The sequence below is a fragment of the Rhamphochromis sp. 'chilingali' genome (assembly GCF_963969265.1).
Source record: "Rhamphochromis sp. 'chilingali' genome assembly, chromosome: 5".
Lineage (NCBI taxonomy): Eukaryota > Metazoa > Chordata > Actinopteri > Cichliformes > Cichlidae > Rhamphochromis > Rhamphochromis sp. 'chilingali'.
The window spans coordinates 323,163-345,258 of NC_137932.1; the positions used below are offsets into that span (position 1 = coordinate 323,163).

The 22,096-nt window shown below is 40.7% G+C and overlaps 1 protein-coding gene across 3 annotated transcripts; it reads left to right on the forward strand.

Moving 5' to 3' along the window:
- The first annotated feature begins 85 nt into the window (after window positions 1–85).
- Window positions 86–20,081, forward strand: LOC308397300 (toll-like receptor 5). 3 transcript variants are annotated; one of them, XR_013971714.1, is made up of 6 exons: window positions 86–206; window positions 1,795–1,854; window positions 11,722–13,778; window positions 13,894–13,996; window positions 15,470–15,558; window positions 16,232–16,368. XR_013971714.1 is itself a non-coding variant. In XM_080883144.1 (5 exons), exons 2-5 carry the CDS (start codon window positions 1,807–1,809, stop codon window positions 16,475–16,477), a joined length of 2,658 nt encoding a protein of 885 aa, XP_080739270.1. In that variant the 5' UTR covers window positions 86–206; window positions 1,795–1,806; the 3' UTR covers window positions 16,478–20,081. The 3 variants fall into 3 exon arrangements, 2 of the variants coding, with proteins under 2 accessions (XP_080739270.1, XP_080739271.1); XM_080883144.1 differs by having other exon boundaries at window positions 11,722–13,996; window positions 16,232–20,081; XM_080883145.1 differs by lacking the exon at window positions 11,722–13,778 and having other exon boundaries at window positions 16,232–20,081.
- Window positions 20,082–22,096: the final 2,015 nt, after the last annotated feature.

The window sequence follows — 22,096 nt, forward strand, 5'->3', positions numbered from 1 at the left end:
ATACATACATGTTACATACTAATATAACCAGAACAGAGCATAACAGTGTTGCGTAAAAGAAGGCAAAGTTTACAAAGGAAGGAGAGATTTGTTCACTTGGGAAATTGCGAAATTGTCGTTTTGTCAGACTGGAGAAGATCAACTCTCAGTCCAGACAGAGCGAGGTGGTGCAGGTTTGAACGGGTTTGTCGCTTCGTCCGGTACAGGTAAGATTTTCACTTTATTATCAGCTAATTTGTGAGGAGAAAGCTCGGTACCGCCTCGCCCGCCTCCCCGACCGTCTAAGGAGAAGGTTAAAAAGTGTGTTTGTGTTTCCGAAAGTTGTTTATCGTTTCCGACTCGGAATCAACCAGACAACGTTGTTAAAAAATAGTCGTACTGTTCAATAAGCCCGTCAGTGTAATGAGAGCTCGGACTGTAAACAAACCGACAACAACTCCGAAGTGATTCACCTGCAGGCAAACGGCAGGAAACGGCTAACAAGTAATGCAACGTAAAAGGTTCAAACCTTTAGTAGGCTGTGCTGAAATGAAGATACTGAGATTTTACAGACTACAGCTTTATTATCAACAAACAAAATGTCAAATCTCGTTCGTGCTTGCCACCTCGCTAAACCCAGGGGCGTCACCAGGGGGTTAAATATTTCCAAACTTGGTATTTGTGCACAGGATTACGCTGATGTTCAAACTCCTACCATGTTTTCACCTTAACGCAACTGCAAGGTTATCTTTCATGCACAGAAATGATTTAGTGTATAATGAACTTCTAACGTATGGACAGAACAAATTAAGAGTTGTTGATTCTTATTATTTATTGTGCTTGTTGTAACTTTATGCAGTGTTGTTCCAACTGCTGGTTTAACGTGGGTTGCGGTCAAAGTCAACTTTAGATCAAGCACAGAGGACTGAGACGAGGCTATGGTGGAGGTCAGGTCTTTTACTCAGCTCGCTTTCAATCACATACAATACCCCAGTACCACCTACTGGTGGGAGGTAGTAATAGCTGCTGCTTATTACAATATACCACAGTGCTTTCGTTAAGTCGCAAACCCCTGTGTGTCTGAAGGGTTTGCAGATTCTAATGCAGGGCTGAGGAATAAACACGTTGCTGAGTCTAGCTAGCACTGGGTGCAGCCAGTAACTGTTAGCTGGGTTTCACCACAACTAAGTTAGTAGGTAACTAAACTGGATGCACAGCAGTTTTTGTGCTGTCCCTGCCTTTTGGCACCTTCTTCGGTTCTTCTTCTGGTGGGACACTGCACTGGGACCTTTTGTGTGCTTTGCTTCTGGGAACTTTCACAGTTACAGGAATGGCTGTACAGAAACTACCAGGCCCATTTTTTCTTTAGGGCTCAAATGTTTCAGCCAGGTTTCACAGGCTCTGTTGTACTTAACTTGAACAAAAATCTACTCCCAGCGATAGATAAAGGCAACTTTTGGACTGAATTGAGACAGAAAAAAACTAAAACTAAAGGTTTAAACATTTGACAGGCACAAACGTTAATATAATGAACTTATATCGGGAGTGGCAGGTGTAGCACCAGGATCAATCACTGCAATATGACACATTCTGCTGTCCGGTCCATATTAGCTCAGGCAAACACGCCAGCTAGTCAAAGGAGCTTTGTAGTCCGAGTTGACATCAGATATGAATTGCTGTGTTAAACACTTGTGCGAGTGAACCATCAACCTGCATGTTTATGTTCTCACTTTATTGAATATTTCACATATTTGTTCAGCTACAACAATGAAACACGATTACCTAATCAAAGCTTTGCTGTTTGTGTCTGTACAGATTGAGGACAGAATGTGGATGTTGGTCCTTCAGTTGATTTGCACTGGTTTGTGCCTAAAGGTACGTTTATAATACTGACTTCATTCAGCTGATTGGTTTCAAACATAACAGGACCACAGAATATAATGACTAATCTCAAATCCATTCATCTATTAAGTTAGTCGTTTTGGATTTTTTAAGCAGTCTTCAGGAACAGTTCTCCAGGCTTCTTGAATGACATTCAAAACTTTTCTTTGGATGTTTCTTCTTTTGTTCTCTTCTCTGACAAGATCATCCCACATTGCTTCAACAATGTTGAGGTCTGAGCTCTGGGGAGGTCAACCATGACTGATGGTGTTCTGCTGTGTTTTTCTATCCATGTATGCTTTTCTGCATTGGCACTAGCAGTGTGTTTGGGATAACTGTCATGCAGAAAATGGACACCGTTCACTATCCAAATTCATGGTGGGTCTAAAATCTGACCTTTCCACTGAGACCATTTCTGATGAGGCTTCAGTGAACAGTAGATGGGTCAACTGAAGGCTCAGATGCATGTCTCAGGTTCTGTCAGGTCATTGTGGGAATTTTGAAGTGGGATTTCTTCTTTTCCCCTTCATTTGTCAAGTTTGTGCAGGACACACTGTCAACCATGATGGGAAAATAATATTTTTTTGCTAGTCAAACCTGTTACTTTGGCATTTTTGGTGCATTTAACTTCAGAAATTGGAACAAATGATGTGTTTGCTACAGGTTGCTGGTATAAAAGTGCCTAAAATACAATTTCAAATGGGTTCTTTGCTAAATAGAGAAGACACATGTTCAGCCCTTGGGTTAGGCACCTTTTTGTCTTTAGGCCAGTGTTAAGTGGCGTTACAAATGACAAAAACAAACATGTAAAGGTGTAAGTATCATACTGAAAATGAGTGAAACAGTAGCCAGAGAAACACTATCAGACTTTCAGAGGGCCTGGATAACTGTTGCTGAAGACCAGGTAAGTCTGCTTCCATGGAAGTAGGGCTGCCACGATTAGTTGACTATCAAAATCGTCGACGACTAATTTAATAGTCGATGCGTCGTTTGAAGCTTTGTAAGATCCCAAAAGACGCAGGAATAAGTAGCAGGATTTAAGAGTGTAATAACGGACTGAAACGGAAGATGGCAGCACTGCATGTACAAGGATGCCAGCTGCCGTTAAACCCCGAAGAAGAAGTAGCTCTGTCCCAGAATAGACCCTGTCACTACCCGATCCGTACCGGAAACCCGATCGGTACCCCGCATGCGCGAAAGGTTTCTACTTCCGGTCGTAGCGTTTTACGATAGTTATGGGTCAGAGTATCTGTTAAGATGTTAAGAATAACAAGTATATCTTAAAATGTTTGCAATAATGAAGCATTTCAGTACAATGTAGACAAAAACGAAAAATAAAAAGATAGTTACGGATCAGGACTCTCCGATCCTTACTGCGCATGTGTAAAGTCTGACCGTACAAATCGGGTCTACCCGATCCGTACCGCGCATGTGTAGATGTTTTCTTCTTCTTCTGTTCGTTTAATGGCAGTTTACTCCCCAGTGTACGAGGATACCGCCACCTGCTGACCGAGCGAATAAACCCTATTATAAACTGAATTATCGTCATTACAAACGTGTGTTAAATTTGATTTAGTGATAGTCGAGTGTGTTTATGCTTGTCTGTGAGGAGAGGACTGTTGGAATAGTGATGATGATGTGCGCTATCACTGTCAATTGTCAGTAAACACTTAATCTGGCTGATGAATCTACACGTGAGATATTACAAAGTCTGTATTATTAACTCTGTAATTAGGCGCCATTCTTCTTATTTTACGGCGCTGTTGCTCAATCGGGGGACGCTCTCTGTTGAGGAGAAAAGCATGAATTTCTTTGTAAACGGATTATCCATTGTTTAAATGTCCCGGGCAGTCGAAAAGGAGGCAGAGCTGTTGAGAAATGCTAGGAGCTAACTGGGCGCTAACTGTATCATTCAAATATATTGAATGTCGCAATGTTGGCAAAGAGAGGAAGTGACGTAAGATTTGCACATGCGGGGTACCGATCGGGTTTCCGGTACGGATCGGGTAGTGACAGACCCTGTGCACGAGAAAATGCTAACTTCCTGGTTTGAGACCGGATGTGGGGTTGTACATTTCCAGTAGCTTTACTTTGTGGTCAATCGCTACTGTGAAGATATACTCCATGTGCCAAAACTCGAAAACGGAAAGATGGCGTTAAGTTACAAAGAGCAGAAGGTGGGAACGCTCACCGCTGCTGTGTCATAAAAAATCTAATGATCAATTTTGACGTTTAAAGAGTTTAGATCGATCAGTTGTTTACATCACTCAACACAAGCAGAACTGCATCACTGCAGCAGAAGACACATCGTCCACATTCAGAAGCATCTCTGTGTAGTGACTGGTCTTATGATTTAAACAGGCAAATGTTCAGCATTCAAACTACAGGTGACGAATAGTCAAACCAGATGTTTCCCCGTTATGTCGATATCAGCTTGTCAAGTACACACCTACACAGCATGTTAACAAACCGTGAAAAAAGCCACACAAAAAATGAATGATTGCTGGTAACGGTTTCTATACATTAGTATGTACAAAGGGTATGTTGTGACTTACCTTCAAAATTACAGCGGTCCCTCGCTATAACGCGGTTCACCTTTCACCTCGCTGTTTCGCAGATTTTTTAGTGCAAGTTTGCATGCTTATTTTTACGTCACATTGTGTCCTGCGTCCTGATCGCTGCAGACGATCTCCTCCGTGACGTCTCTCCTGTACAGTACAGAATCGCTGCATTGATCGCTAGCAGTGTGACTGCAGTACTGTATGTCCACGAAACGTTTTGCATCGTCAAAAAATAAAATTGGCTACTTGATTTCACCTCTCGCTGGTTGTTTTTAGAACATAACACCCGCGATAAACGAGGGACAGCTGAGAAATATAACATTTGAATCCCTTTTCTCTTTTGCTCTGAGGCACGTGGAAAAAATATCGACAAGTCGATGAACATCATTTACAGATACAGTGGGGCAAAAAAGTATTTAGTCAGCCACCGATTGTGCAAGTTCCCCCACTTAAAATGATGACAGAGGTCAGTAATTTGCACCAGAGGTACACTTCAACTGTGAGAGACAGAATGTGAAAAAAAAATCCATGAATCCACATGGTAGGATTTGTAAAGAATTTATTCGTAAATTAGGGTGGAAAATAAGTATTTGGTCACCTCAAACAAGGAAAATCTCTGGCTCTCACAGACCTGTAACGTCTTCTGTAAGAAGCTTTTCTGTCCCCCACTCGTTACCTGTATGAATGGCACCTGTTTGAACTCATCATCTGTATAAAAGACACCTGTCCACAGCCTCAAACAGTCAGACTCCAAACTCCGCCATGACCAAGACCAAAGAGCTTTCGAAGGACACCAGGAAAAGTATTGTAGACCTGCACCAGACTGGGAAGAGTGAATCTACAATAGGCAAGCAGCTTGGTGTGAAAAAATCAACTGTGGGAGCAATCATCAGAAAATGGAAGACATACAAGACCACTGATAATCTCCCTCGATCTGGGGCTCCACGCAAGATCTCATCCCGTGGGGTCAAAATGATCATGAGAACGGTGAGCAAAGATCCCAGAACCACACGGGGGGACCTGGTGAATGACCTGCAGAGAGCTGGGACCAAAGTAACAAAGGTCACCATCAGTAACACACTACAACGGCAGGGAATCAAATCCCGCAGTGCCAGATGTGTTCCGCTGCTGAAGCCAGTGCATGTCCAGGCCCGTCTGAAGTTTGCCAGAGAGCACATGGATGATACAGCAGAGGATTGGGAGAATGTCATGTGGTCAGATGAAACCAAAGTAGAACTTTTTGGTATAAACTCAACTCGTCGTGTTTGGAGGAAGAAGAATACTGAGTTGCATCCCAAGAACACCATACCTACTGTGAAGCATGGGGGTGGAAACATCATGCTATGGGGCTGTTTTTCTGCCAAGGGGACAGGACGACTGATCCGTGTTAAGGACAGAATGAATGGGGCCATGTATCGTGAGATTTTGAGCCAAAACCTCCTTCCATCAGTGAGAACTTTGAAGATGAAACGAGGCTGGGTCTTCCAACATGACAATGATCCAAAACACACCGCCCGGGCAACAAAGGAGTGGCTCCGTAAGAAGCATTTGAAAGTCCTGGAGTGGCCTAGCCAGTCTCCAGACCTCAACCCCATAGAAAATCTGTGGCGGGAGTTGAAAGTCTGTGTTGCTCGGCGACAGCCCCAAAACATCACTGCTCTCGAGAAGATCTGCATGGAGGAATGGGCCAAAATACCAGCTACTGTGTGTGCAAACCTGGTAAAGACCTATAGTAAACGTTTGACCTCTGTTATTGCCAACAAAGGTTATGTTACAAAGTATTGAGTTGTATTTTTGTTATTGACCAAATACTTATTTTCCACCCTGATTTACGAATAAATTCTTTACAGATCCTACCATGTGGATTCATGGATTTTTTTTTCACATTCTGTCTCTCACAGTTGAAGTGTACCTCTGGTGCAAATTACTGACCTCTGTCATCATTTTAGGTGGGGGAACTTCCACAATCGGTGGCTGACTAAATACTTTTTTGCCCCACTGTATATTGGATAAATGCCCAAGACATCTATAGAAATGTAAATCGCCGCTTGATTCAATCATTTGCTTAACTTGGGGGAGCAGCACAGCAAAGAAGGACTCATCCAGGCTGGAGAAACTGATCAGGAGGGCTAGCTCTGTGGTCGGCATGAAGCTGGACATTCTGGTGACAGTGGCAGAGAAAAGGACATTAAAGAAACTGATGGACATTATGGACAATGCCAGGCATCCTCTGCACACGGCCATTAACAACCAGAAGAGTCTGTTCAGTGACAGGTTGCTTCTCCCAAAGACAAGAACTAACAGACTTAAAAACTCCTTTGTCCCACACGCCATCAGACTGTTTAACTCCTCTCTGGAGGGGAGAGGGAGGGGAAACAGGAGGACAAAGGAGGGAACAACTAAGCTGTAGTGCCTCTTCACCTCACTGTGCAATACCTTTTGTGCAATACTTTTGTAAATAGTCAACGGTGCAATAGACTCAATACTTGAAATGTGCAATTCACTTGTATTTTTATTTTTATTCCTATTTATTCTATTTATCCCCTTCGTATATTTTATTTATATTGTCTCTGTATTTATATATATATGTGTGTGTGTGTGTATAACTCTGTAACTTCTGTCGGTGCTATGCTTTTTTGGAAATCGAATTTCCCAGAGGAACCCACCCGAGGGATTAATAAAGTTCTATCTAATCTAATCTAATCTAATCTAACTTGGACCGTAAACCAGGCGCGAATAGGACACCGGAAACAAAGCTCCCCACAGGAGTTTCCGCACCGGAAGCAGCATATGCTAACGTGCTCATATCTATTCATAGCATTCATTCATAAAAATGCTGATAAACTCAATTTATTTGAGTTGTCTTAACTTAGAAAAACTAAGTCAGCTGGAAGTTTTGCTTCTCAGTGCGGAAGGATGAAAGATGTGGTTTGAAAATGCCACATCACTACCGTCCTCCTCCCTAGCACGGATCAGTCCGCATGTTCATGGTGCATTTGTTATGGAATATGTTGAGCAAACCTGGAGAAGCTTCAGCTCAAGATATTATTGTTGTCATTGCTGTGGATCTTTGCCTGATACACTGACTTGGTGAGTAAATGTTTACTCTTATTCAGCTGTTAGTGTGGGGGGTATTTTCAATCCATACCCATAACTAACTAACTAACTAACTAACTAACTAACTAACTAACTAACTAATTATATATATATCATGTTTAACATGACTAGCAAAAGACTGCAAGGTTGAAAACGATATGCCGGCAGTTAGCTGTGCTCGTGGACTCTATCGAGCCTTGACCTCCCGGTCAGCTATCGCGCTGGTGGATAACAGAGCTCTCCGAAAACGTGGAAGCACTTTTGCAAATATGTGATATTTTTATAAATTAAGTAGATATTTGAGCTTTACACAGCTACATTCTCGCCTGAAAATATCTTAAAAGGTTATTTTGTGACCCAGAAAGGGTAATCTGGGGAAAAGGAGGATCGCATTTGTCGGCCACAGTTGTCGGAGTCTGTGCGTACTTGTAAGCGCTGCAATGGCGGAGGAGCACGGCTAAAAAACAACTTTTTCTGGGTCACAAAATAGACTTTTAAGATATTTTCAGGCAAGAATGTAGCTGTGTAAAGTTCAAGTATCTGCTCGATTTATCAAGACATCACATATTTGCAAAAATGCTCAGACGTTTTCGGAGACGTCCATTTGTTTTTTTTTTCATACTTTGTGGCAGCTTTTGAACATCTGTGGCATCTATTAATGTCAAATCTAGCCTTTGTTTAACAACATAAGCAAACTGCTACTGGAACTTTAACATTATGAACTCCATACTGTACAGTAATGCCACTGTTTTGCACATGTCTCACTCTGTATATTTTATTTTATATATTTTATATATTTTATTTATTGTTTACTCTATTTAATTTGTAAAACATGTGTACACACACACACACACACACACACACACACACACACACACGTAGAAAAATATTTAGTATACACATCCAGAAATGCATATACTATTATATATTGTACATATATTTATTAGTTTCAGATGTAGCCATTCTTGTATTTTGCTTGTTTACATTACTGTATTTTGCACAACTCTGTTGCTTGTGAAGCTCGCACACAAGAATTTCACTCACATGTGCTGTACCAATGTACCTGCACATGTGATGTGACAATAAAAAGTGATTTGATTTGCTTTTATATTTAACCACTTTTCTGTTTTATTACATTTTAAATAATAATAATAACAATAGTATTTGTTTTGTTAAAAATGTGTTTAAAAACAAGTTTTGTTGTGAAAGCTATAATCCAGATTAGTGGCCTGTTAAATGGTTAACATCTAGGTTGGCTTTATACTTGAGAATAAAGTAATACAGCTTTTCCTTCTAAAGAATTAAGTTAAATTCCACAGTTGAATCATAAGAAACATTATGTTACCGGTACATATAAACAGTGTTGGGTAAGTTACTTTAAATTAGTAACTTAGTTACATTACTAGTTACTTCTATCAAAAGTAACTCAGTTACTTCAAGTTACTCGTTACTTTCAAAGTAACTAGTTACTAGGGAAAGTAACTTTGGTTTTACTCAGAATTCTCTTGTTAATGTGCTGCTTCCATAACTTTGCCAGTCTTCTAGCTTGCTTACTTGCCACAGTGCACTGTGCCACCTACCAAAGGAAAAGATAATGTGCATATTTCCACGAGAGAAATCCCACGCCTGGGCCGTCGTTGACCGCCGCCATGATTCTAGCCTACGTCACAGCATCATGTGCGCCTTTTACATCCAACATAAAAACTGCAGTCGTGGTGCTTTCGATTGTACTCAGAACTCGGAAATTCTGCCTTCTGAATAGGAAGATGTAGGTAACACCAGACTGCAGATGAGCTGCATACAGGGCTGGACTGGGACAGAAAATCAGCCCGAGCATTTTGACTACAGACCGGCCGCCATTATAGGAAAAATCATAAAGCCTTTGAATGAAAACAAACGCTGTTGTGACAGTGATGTTCACTGTTCTGATGGTATATATGCATCAATCTATCAATCGTTTGTTGTAAGATTCAGATAATTATTTATTAAAAGTGAGACATTTTAAACGAGAATAAGAAAGAAAAGTATTTCTTTGTGCCCCACCTTTCCCTGTTAATGCCCTACCTGCCCCCCTGGCAACACTTTGCTAGACCCGCCCCTGCACAGTTACCAGCTGTCAGCTACCTAAAAAAGGATCCTGGTGTTATTTGTCTCTCAGAAACAGTTCATAACTTCAACTCATTCATGTCACCTAAAAGGTAAACCTGTTTCTCCATCACCTGTTCAGCTCTGACATTCAGTAAGGACATCTCCTGGTTTCATCTTCATGTTTCCCTCTCACCAGATATACAAACCATATCATGACCAGCAGCTTTACAGCTGTGGCTCCAGCAAACATCAGCTGATACTAGAAATTAATATGAAATAAATTATAACAACAGCTGATCAAGCTTAAACGTGCTGCTGTTGTTTAGCGCGACATCCGCTGGTTTCCTCTTTCTGGCGCAAAGTGGGCGATAAACAAACAAGAGAGACGATCAGCTGATCATTGATCAGTTTCATGATTGAAGTAGAAACAGGAGAGGGAGGGAGAGAATGAGAGAAGAAGAGGCAGCTGTGCAGCAAAGACACAGAATAACTCCAGCTTTGTGTCTTTTTCATTGTAGCTGAATTACGGGACAAACTGTTCCTTTTCACCTCAATAAGAAACGCGTAATATTTTCTCTGAATACCAGACGGGACGGTTGGCAACTCTAATAACTTATGAACAAAATAAAGTTCAACATCAGTAACATAGCACCCACCCAGCTGTATAGAAACTCCGTCATGCTAGCTAGCACGGTGTACGGAAAAAGTCAGAATAACGAAAATAAACTCCACCTAAACCTGGTTTATATCTGACCCAGAGAGACTGCAGGTCATAACTTCTTACCTGGAGTTCAGTTCACACTTGGACCGGTGGTCGCCTCGGGTCTCTCTTCCTTCTGCGTCCCCTTTCCTTCCTCCACCTGCTGCCTCCACCACTTGCTAATGTTACTGAATCTGTGGAAGCTCCGCGATAGCCACCACACACGAAGTAACAAGTAACGAGCCTATCTAAATCCCAGTAACGACTAATGCGTTCCTGGTTTTGGCATAATAACTAGTTACCGTGCTCATTACCACAGTAATAACGTAGTTACTGTAACGCGTTACTTAAATCAGAGACGGCACTTGTGACAGAACAACAAATATTTTATTTTGATTATATAAGTAAGTACAAAACAAAGTTGTGGTAGGCCTAAACTTATTTTCAGAATAATTACATCTGAGACTTTGTTTCATTGTAAGATTATAACAGTGATGGCAATATAATTGTTTGTTGTTCAGCAGAACAGTGTCCAGTATGTTGGCTGTTATACTTTGTTGTGTTTGAAAATAAAAGTTGGGCTGATTTTAACATCATTACAAAAAGTGTTGCCAATTATTTTTAGTCATATTCAGGTTACCACACAGTTTTTTCATTTAGTTGAACTTGAAATGTTTGTCAGTAGGTAAACAATTTGTATTGTACAGTCAGAAATATCAAGTTATTCTTAATACTGCAGACTTGCGATGAATAAGTTGTCCTAACAGTCATCTTAAGTAAGCTTTACTTAGTTTTTTTGAGGCAACGAGTTTGCATATTTTTTTGAGTTCTGGAAACTACATAGGTATTTACTCTGTACTCTAAGTGAATAAGTTGCCTTAACTTAGTCATCTTAAGTAAAACTTTACTCTATTTTTTTGAGGCAACGAATTTACTTATTTTGAGTTCTGTGAACTAATTACATTTTACAGTGTGTTATATTTTAGGTAGCAAAGAGCAGACGGCTGAGTTTATTAAACTTCACCTAAACAATCTGTAGATTTCATTAAAATTTAATAAACTATCATCTTATCTTTATTTTTAGCTTTAAACACTTGAAGCTGCAAGCTAATGATAGTTATATAAGAGCAGATGCTGATGGTGCAATAAGCTGTACGTTTTACGTCCAATGGATGATGATCTGATTAGTCGATTAATCGCAAAAATAATCGGTGACTAGTCGACAATCCAAATAATCGGTTGTGGCAGCCCTACATGGAAGTTATACATAAAGACTTTTGGGGGGGCTTTTGGGGGGGGCTACTAATCATGAAAATGAAGCTTTGACTTTGATTTTTTTTTCTTACTAAATAATTTCACATGTAATTTTGCTGACTTCATCGCTTGATTTTTGTTATGTAACCCTCCCATCTGCAGGTAACAGTATCCTACCAAACATGCCGTTTGAGGGGACAAAGAGCCTGGTGTGGCTTTCAGAACCACTACTGGGTTCCTGCTCTGCCCCACAACATCACCCACCTCTATCTGCAGAGTAACCACATCAGTGAGATTAACAGCACCTCGCTCAGAGACTTTAAGGAGTTGCAAGTATTAAATCTTGAAAGTCAGGATCAAACACTCGTCATATGGAACAACGCTTTCCTCGGGCAGAGAAAGTTAACAGAATTGATGCTCGGCTCTAATCTGGGCCTCAAACTGCAGCCGAGGGCATTTGCAGGACTGTTCAATTTACAAAACCTGTCTTTGTATTATTGTAGTCTGACAGACTCCATACTATCAGAAAGCTATCTGGAACCACTTTTGTCCTTGGAAGTCCTTGATCTCTCGTTCAACAACATAACGAGACTGCGGCCAGGTCCATTCTTTTCAAGATTCAGAAAGTTCACGCAGCTGAAACTCAAACTAAATAAGATCGAAAACATATGTGAAGAAGATCTTGTAAGTTTCAGGGGTAAAAGGTTTGAGCTCCTGAACTTGGACTCCAACAAGTTATTCCACAATGATGAATGGGGAAACTGTGGGAACCCTTTCAAAGAGCTAGCCTTCGATGTTCTCGATTTAACCTCCAGTGGACTAAATGTGAACGAAACAAGGCAGTTTTTCAAAGCATTAGAAGGGACTCCGATTTCTCATCTTAAATACTCTGGAATCTTGGGCAAAGGGTTTTCACATGAGAACTTCCCAGATCCAGATAAAAACACATTTGAAGGCCTGAAAAACAGTGCAGTGAAAAGTTTGGATGTCTCTAACAACCGCATATTTGCTTTGCAGAGTGCCGTGTTCAGTCATCTAAGAGATGCAAAGAAGATCGATATTTCACTAAACAGAATCAATCAGATTAACAGAAATGCTTTTGATGGTCTTCAGGATCATTTACTAATACTCAACTTGTCATCCAACCTTTTAGGACAAATACATTCTCACACATTCACCAATCTGAGAGAACTTAGGATATTGGACTTGTCCCAAAACCACATTGGTGTTTTGGGATACAAAGCATTCAGCGGTCTCCCTAACTTACAGTATTTAGATCTGGCATCAAACTCACTGCGAGAACTGGGTTTTCCTACATCACTACCAAATTTAGAATATCTGTTTTTGAGAGATAATAAGTTGAAATCTCGCAATGGAATTGATGACTTGGCCATGAACAGTATCCATGTCGATATTTCAGAAAATAGATTAACAAATATGGAGGATGTATTTTTCATTTTAACTTATTTCCCGAGACTTCGGGTTTTATTCTATGGTGACAACATCATCAAGTGGTGCAAACGAAACTATGTGTTTGAACCTCTTAATAACAGTTTGAAAGTGCTAGATCTTCATGATAGTTCCCTGCAGATAATTTGGGCACAGGGGCAGTGCCTCGACTTGTTTGACCATCTTGAAAATCTGATCGGTTTAAATATAAGCCTTAATTCACTCGCGACCCTCCCAAATGGGATCTTCAGGGGTCTCAGCTCAATCATAGAGATGGACCTTTCGTACAATGCCTTGACCTTTTTGCAGCCAGATGTTTTTCCCATCAGCCTGAAATGGCTCCATATTTCAAACAACTTCCTAGCCTCCCCCGACCCTATGACATTTCAGTCTCTCAGCATTCTCAGTCTGTCAGCAACTCGCTTTCACTGTGACTGCAATCTGGGGAACTTCCTGGAGTGGCTGAACACGACTAATGTCACGTTTTTGAGCCCAATTGAAGACTTAAGATGCGAGTTTCCAGCTGCTTTCCAGGGCCTTCCTCTGCTGAATTACTCCACAATCATCGAACCATGTGAGACGGATCCCGAACAGGCAGTCCAAGGTCTAAAGTTTGCTGTCTTCCTTTTCTCTGCCTCACTCATCATTATTGTCCTTCTTACTGGAATCATTTACGCTCGTCTCCGAGGACAAATATTCATCATCTACAAAAAGATCATCAGCAGGGTTCTCAAGGGCCCCAAACTGATGCCTCTTGTGGATGAGATGAGGTATGATGCGTTTATCTGTTTTAGCAACAGGGACTACCGGTGGGTGGAGGCTGCTTTACTAAAGAAGCTGGATAACCAGTTTTCAGAAGAGAATCTTTTTCACTGTTGTTTCGAGGCCCGAGACTTCCTGCCAGGTGAGGATCACCTTTCAAACATCAGAGATGCCATCTGGAGCAGCAGGAAGACTTTGTGCATTGTCTCTAAGGATTTCCTTAAAGGTACTGGACTCTGATTAAGATGCTTTGCTATGCCCTTAAATAGGCCGTTACAGCAGGAAAACATGGTCCTCGAGGGCCGGTGTCCTGCAGGATTTAGAGCTCACCCTGGGTCTCCACACCTGAATCAAATGATTAGTTCATTACCAGGCCTCTGGAGAACTTCAAGACATGTTGAGGAGATAGTTTAACATTTAAATCAGCTGTGTTGGATCAAGGACACATCTAAAACCTGCAGGAAGCCTGGAGTTCCCTAGCCCTACCCCCCAACAATGTAGCTGAATTAAAACAGTTCTAGAAAAAAAGAGTGGGACAAAATTCCCCCACAGCCGTGTAAAAAATAGTCTCATTGCTAATTATCACAAATGCTTGACTGCAGCCAAAGGTGGTACAACCAATTATTAGATTTAGGGGCAGACACTTTTTCTGCATAGAGCCAGGCAGGTTTGGATAGGTTTTTAAAAGATTTTAGCTTTAACAAATGAAATTATTTAAAAACTGCATTTCTGTATTTGCTCGGTTAACCTTTCTCTTATATAAAAATATGTGTCACCTAAAACATAAGTGTAATAATTAAATGGACTTCCCGATTCAAATCGAATTTCGTTTGACTAAAGCGATATCGACTCATTAAATCCTGAATCAATTTTTAAATATAAATGCATTTTGCCAGAAACGCCAGAAGCTCAAGTTAAAGCTTCTCAAAACAATTTAAACATCTGCCAAACAGTTAAAAATGCAAATGATTAAAGAGCAGGTAAACGGGAAAAGGTGTAAAGCACAAAGCGCAGATTTCCCCCGTTCACCCGCCATCCACCCACCCATATGTGGACACGCCGCCAAAAGGCGGTGTCTCACAGATTCTGAAGCTGCAGGTTTCGTCATGAAGTCCCTCTTATTCTGCAGTTTTGCTTCCAGTGTATTGATAAATGATCATAATTATAGTATTTCTGACTGTCTGAGTCAAAAAATGAGTGAAATAATGAATGAAACAGAATCTGGGATTGAATCGAATCAGTTATAGAAATCAGTGACGATGCCCAGCCATACTGGTTTAACATGAAGGATGCTCGGGAAAGATGGAGGTAGGCAATCTGCTACGGCGAGCCCTGAGAGGATCAGCAGAAAGAATGATTATTAATGCTAAGCTAACCATCTATTGTAATGTATACATGGCTGACGTTGTACTGATGGTAAGCTAACCACCTAGTCATTGTAACTCATGTTGTAAACAAATAGAAATGGAATCAGCACTGCTGTCTCTTCTTCCTGTATATAAAACAACAGACGTGTTGCATTTAATTTAAACTGCTAGCATGCTTAGTAGTGCCATAGCTAATAAGGCTTTTATTTTCACTTTCTTCATTACAGTAAAATAATTGCATGTGGGTTAAATACTTCCTTATTTTAAAAAAATGTAAGTTCATTAGATCATTTAAACATGAGCAAAATTACCACAGTAGTTTCTCTTTGCAGATGGCTGGTGCTTGGAAGCGTTTACTTTAGCCCAAGGCCGGATGCTGGAGGAACTGACGAATGTCTTAATTATGTTGGTGGTAGGGAAGGTGAGTATGAGCTGTTAACATAACAACAGCAATAATATATTATCCACTAAGTGTTTGTATGTTTTTATCGTGTAAAAAAGCGTTATTGTAATAGCTGAGTTAGTTTTGGTCACCTGTAAAATCTATTCAGCGTTCACTAAGCTGTAGCTCTAATTTCCAACGTGTTGAAATACAATATATTTTTTGCAACTAAATGATGATTTATATCACTGAGTGTGTAAATCAGTGCGAGCTGCCACGCTCACATATAAAGGTTATGTGACCAGTTTTCAATGTAAAATATAAATTACAGCAGATTTAAATAGTAACCAAAGTCATGCTTTAGGTCTGAGAACTGTGTGTGGCAACAGGTTAGCAGATAACTGAAAGTCCTGTACAAACCTGGTAGGTGTCGGACTGCATGCAGATTTCAATTAACCTCGCCTCTGCCAGTGCGCCCCATGGCGGCTTTGGCTACAGTGTAGCATCACCAGTGTGTGAATGGGTGGATGACTGAACGTGTAAAGCGCTTTGGAGTCCTCAGGGACCAAGTAAAGCGCTATACAAATACAGGCCATTTACCACTTTTTTTTTTGCTTTCCACAAAGCAGAAAACTGGTGATGTTGATTCTTACTGAATTCATCCCAAACATGTTTCAGTTTTTGACTTAAAACTCCTACATTGCATCCAAAGGTGGCTCACTACCAGCTGATGAAGTGCAATGCAGTCAGAGCTTTTGTCCAGAGGAAAGAGTACCTCACTTGGCCAGAGGACCCTCAGGATATGGAGTGGTTTTATGAACGTCTCATCTCAGATATACTCAAAGACAGTAAGGTGAAAAAGCTCAAAGAGGACAAGCCTGAGCCCGGGGGGCCTGAAGTTCAGCCGGAGAGCCACGACGGGATTAATGCCGAGAACATAAAAGAAACTTCCATGTGAACTTTGTTTCTGCTGCTGTTTAGGAAGCCTACTGTCCTGTGAAAATGAAAACTGGTGGCTTTGTAAAACGCAGCAACAGATTCAGCAGACCTTGTGATGCAAAGAGAAGTCCAAGAATGCCTAAACAATGGTACAGTTCTTGGATTTAGAGCAGGTGCATCTATACCAAACATAAAGCCCATGGCTGGAATCAGCCCGGCAAAGACTCCAAGCTGACCCACTTGATTGCTTTGCAATTTATTAAGGAAGGCATAGACTTTGGACCTTTAACTTTTTCTCTACGTTTTACAACTTTTCCTGCTAATAAAAGGCCTAAAAGACTCAAAGTAATGGAAAAACTTTTACAGCTTGTACAAATAAATTTGTATTTCAGTGATTCCTGAGATTAGGGACAAAACGGGTTTTAATTTTCTAAAATATATTTTTTGATTTTTCAAAAACATATTTACATACAATTGTTACACAAAGTTTTGGCTGTCTAGCTGATATATATATATATTTCCAGTCCTGTGGTCTCAGCCTCAGATACTCAACTAATCAAAGTGATGTCATGACAAAAATGAATGACCAACAAGACATTTTTTTTCTCCTTCATTTCTGTCACACAAAGCTGTATGAAACGTTTCTCGCGGTTAGTATCATGGTTGCTAGGCAACCTGAACAGCGCGACGCAGGCTAGACCGTCCCATTTCACAAGCCTCTCACTTCCGCACTTCTCGTACTTATAGTACGCACCGTACGTAGGACGCGTAGTGTGCGTACTTCAAGCATGCAGACCCTGAATTGGGACACAGCCAGCCTGTTTGGTTTGATTCGTGGTCCAAGATGGCGCCGCGCTCCCACAATGCATTGCGGTGTGACGTCAACTCCAAAGCCCTATAGAATATGCTTACTTATTTAACCACTAGATGGCGAGCCATCTCTTCTTTTGCCTTTCTCATGCCTTCATTGAGTGACCAGCAGTTATTAGCACCGTGGGTGTTGAGATGTCACCACATCAACCCATCTTTCAATGGATGTGTCCTGTAGAAAGGCTGTTTAGGTTCAGCGGTGACTACAGATCATCTCTAAGCACTCGGGGTTTGTTGGACCGCAAGTTCGGAGCTGATCTTAAGAGGTCAGCCAGTTTCCTTTCATTTAGGCCATGTGCCTGAAAACAGGAAGCTACTGAGCAGAGGAAAGCTTCCGCCCCGGCTGCCTGCATCCTCCCAGCTTTTATGAGCCAGCTGTTCTGGACATTAGGGCCAGTCTGCTGGCTCCTGCTGCTTATTCACTGTGAACAGTCCATTAATCTGAACACAGTGCAGCATTAACATCTATTCATCACGGAGCTCTTTTTATTTCCTGATATTCTTTGTAAATGTTTTTTGGGGGGTACCAATGATGTTTCTGTTTTGTGCCCCCAAAAGAAGTTAATTTGAAAGACGAGGGAACCAAAGACTGTTTATTTTATTTCGTTTAAGAAAAATCATTTTGAACATTTTGACATGGAGTCAAAGTTCATGCAAACGGACACACTGCATGTCAGCACAAAGCCTTTGGGCACCACTGGTTGTTAAAATGACTCTTGAGCTTCAGTGAGAACAGCTGATTTTTCATCTGTTCAACATATAATACAACATAACATATAATAAGATATGTAGCCACCCGCTAATGCTCACTTGGCTTTTTTTTTTTGCCTGTCCTGTTTAATAATATTATTATTAATAATAATAATAATGCAGTTTATTTGAAAGCGCCTTTCAGAACACTCAAGGACACTGTACACAGTGGAATAATAAAAGCAACATAAAAGGAAGCATTTTACACAATCATAAAAGCATAAGACATGAAACAAATTTAAAATAGCAGAGTGGAGAGGTTATGTGGGATAAGCTATTTTGAACAAGTGAGTTTTGAGTTGGGACTTAAAGAGAGAGAAGGAAGAGATATTTCTCTTCCATGGGGAGTTTGGATCTTTAGCCATCAGAATTGTTGTCTGAAGGCTAAGAACGATGCCTAGCAGATTACTTTAACAAGTGGATCATCATGGCCTTGCCATATTAGTCCAGTTGATTGACCTTTATTATAATTATGTATTTATTTCATTTTATTTTCAGTTGTTACAGACGGGACAGACATGATGTGGGACAGGACAGGGAGACAGAAAGAATGAATGAAAGAGGGAGAGAAAGAAAAACAGAGGGGAAAAGAGATGGTGAGAAGGGGGGGAGAAAAACAAAACACCTGGATCACCTGTCGAGAGAAGAAAGAAAACAGAAATTAAAACAAACAAAAAAGAGCAACATAATAAATACAACACCATCACAATAAACTAGCTAACAGTAAATAACAGTATTTACTAAATATTAAATGTTATTGTGCAGCACGCAAGATCGACAGCGCACAATGTGCTTTGAGGTAGCAGCCAAGAAAGGTGAAGTTTGTGTCAGTGAGCACCCGTGTGCACACCTGTGTGGATCGGCACACTTTTATTCAAAAGGTTTCTCCATGTAACGATGTGCTAGCGAGTGTGGGGAGCCATAGCTCCGTCCCCCAGGGTATGAAGCAGGTATGGACTTGACATCATTTTTAGGTACACTTTATTAGGTGCAGTTGTTTAGCTACTCATGAAAAACAAATCTAATTAGTAAATCACATCGTTTAGACATGGTCTAAGCAACCAGTTGAAGTTCAAAACTGAGCACATGGGGATGAAAGGTGATTTAAATGACTCAGATGGGCCGCATCAGAACTCTTGGTGTTACTGTAACTGTGCTAAGAAGGATTAAGATCATTCTGAAAGGGTCCAACCTGATACTAGCAGGGTGTAACTAATTAAGGCTCACTGTCAGTCTGGACAGCGCTCAGCCACAAAGCACTTCAGTGTTTGTTGACACCAAAGTTGTTATAGTTTTGTATTTTTTAATTATTCATTATTTTGATTTCATTTTTGTTTGGTTTGGTTTTTATTTTTCTTTAAATTCAGTTTAGTTTCAATCTCCAGAGTGACTTTGTTATTTTCAGTTAAGAAATGATTATTGGAAATGTCTTTATTAATTATTATTGTATGAAGGACATATATAGAAGGCAAGATTGAGAAAAATCAGTGCATGCTTTTGTAATAAAACACAGAACCCTTTAAAAGCCGGTGATTCAGTCTCAAATACATCCATCGTAGCCTCACAAGGCAAGTTCTGATAGATTTTTACCATTTTCAGCTCTTTTTTTTCCACAGGTCTAGTTTTTATTTTTTATTGATTAATCAAATTAAAATGCTTTTTCACATTTAGTTTTAGTCGATTGTAAGCCTGTCACTTTGTTTCAGCCTCATGGTGGCACTGTGGAAAGCTAGGTAATCCACAAAGGCATTAACTCTTTACTCACTAATTTTTATTTGCTGATAATTGTGTGAGACTTTGACATATCGCAAAAGTCTGAAAAGATTCTACAAGGTGACCGTTACAGGGATGTTCAGTACTATTTACAGCCACTTCAGTCCACTGACTCTGTGAATGCTGGGATGGGCATACTTCCCTCAGAAGTGCTGATGTTTTTCCTTTTGTGTGAGGATGACTCGCATAGATGTCAGCAGTGATACTGATTGCAGAGGTCTGGACAGAAATATGTCAGTCAGAGGTGAAATATCATCCTGAGCTAATGAAGATGCTGTGTACTCTCACAGGAAATTCATGGATCCCATGTGAGAAAAGAGCAGTTATGTAATGTAGTAATAAGAAGCCAAACCTGGAGGAGAGGAGGACGGCAGCAAAGAGGAAGAAGCTGGATATAAGAAAGTGTTTTTCAAAGAAACCTGCAAGCCAAGTTCACTCATATAATGCGTCATAATAACGTTACAGGCTATGCTAGGCTTTGGCCCACATCAGTCTAAAACTGTATGTAACCACGAATAACGTGTTTGGGAAACTACCTGCACAGCAGGCAGCACTGTTAGTTCTCTCAGCCTCAGAGCAGCGTTTCTAATTTTGATTGAAGCTGTCAGAGAAAACGGCAGCTTTGAGCAGCCATGATATTAATTTACAGAGGCTGTTAGAATTATATGTCTAACATTAAAATGTTGGTGACACAATAATTTCATCCTAATGGCACTGACGTATTCATAGGGTTAATCTTTGAGACAAAATATCACGAGGTCGTCATGATTTTGCAAATATTCCACCTGGTAGTGCAGTTTGCACAAATTGTTTTAAAAATGCACTCAGCCTACAAACATTACTGACGAGTCAAGATCTGCACAAAGTGACAGAAACACTGAAGCAGCTGCACATTTTATTCTTATTGTCATGTTTGTCCTGTTTGTCAGGTGACAGCAGAACCAACACAAAGCTCAGAGAGCAATGGTGACTCAAGATCACAGGTGAAACTGGATGATGACCTGGTGGTTTGTGACTGTATTTGAAGCACATGTGTGACTGCATGTATGTGGAGTGTCTCACTGTCATTCATCAGGTGACAGAGGCAGCTCTGCCATGTTGTAGCTCAGAGGTGAAGAGGCGAGCTCACAGGTGACTGACTGATGGTTTGGTGCTATAGATTAACTAGTATTTATTATCATGACAATTGTCAGGCTGCTTTTAGTCATCCCAGTATCCTCAGTTGAGGCTGAAAGTAGCTTCAGTGCTCTCAGAAAACATGGCTAAGGTAGACAATGACTCAAATGAGATTAAACAATGCTGCTGTATGTCCACCAGGACAGACTGGACAGTATAGATGTAAAACCAATATGCCAGCAGTTTATCTCAGTTAACGAGAGGAGAAGGCCTGTGTTTGGCTGCTTCACATAGTGGACATTGAGTTGTTGTGTGAGACACCAGTAGTATTAATGTCTGTTGCTGTAACAGTAGCTCATGCTTAGAATAGAAAATCCCAGCTCACTGATCTGATCGGGGCGATAGTGTGGCTAAAATGTTGCATAACGTTGCTGAGAGATCTTTTACTTTGTGGTAATCTTAGATGGACATAAAGCACCAGGTCATTCAGTGTTCCCTTAGTGCTAATGTATCAGAGATGTTGGTGTAACTGAAGTAATGTTGTTAAGTCCTTGAACTCATATTCGTTTACTGTCATGACTGTATTTCAGGGCTGGACTGGCCATCGGGCATACCGGGCATTTGCCCGGTGGGCCGCTCATGATATTTCGTTTTTATGGGCCAATGAGGTTTTCTTCCTTTTCTTTTTTTAACGGTATAAATGAACAGTGGTGGATTGGCCAGTTGGTCATGATCAACTCTGGGCTGGACCAATTACAGCCGAGGAGGTCAAACTTTAAAGTTAAGGTGAAAAGGAACGCGATTTGTCCCGTACTACTTCAGCTAGAAAGTTGCTAATTCAATCATGAAACTGATCAATGATCAGCTGATCGGCTTTTCTCTCTGCGCCAGAAAGAGGAAACCAGCGGAGGTCACATTAAACAACAGCAGCACGTTTAAGCTTGATCAGCTGTTGTTAGCATTTATTTAATATTAATTTCTAGTATCAGCTGATGTTTGCTGGAGCCACAGCTGTAAAGCTGCTGGTCATGATGTCGGTTTGGATATGTGGTGAGAGGGAAACATGAAGATGAAACCAGGAGATGTCCTTATGTAACCAGTGTGATTCTGCGTTGTGTCTCTCCCACAG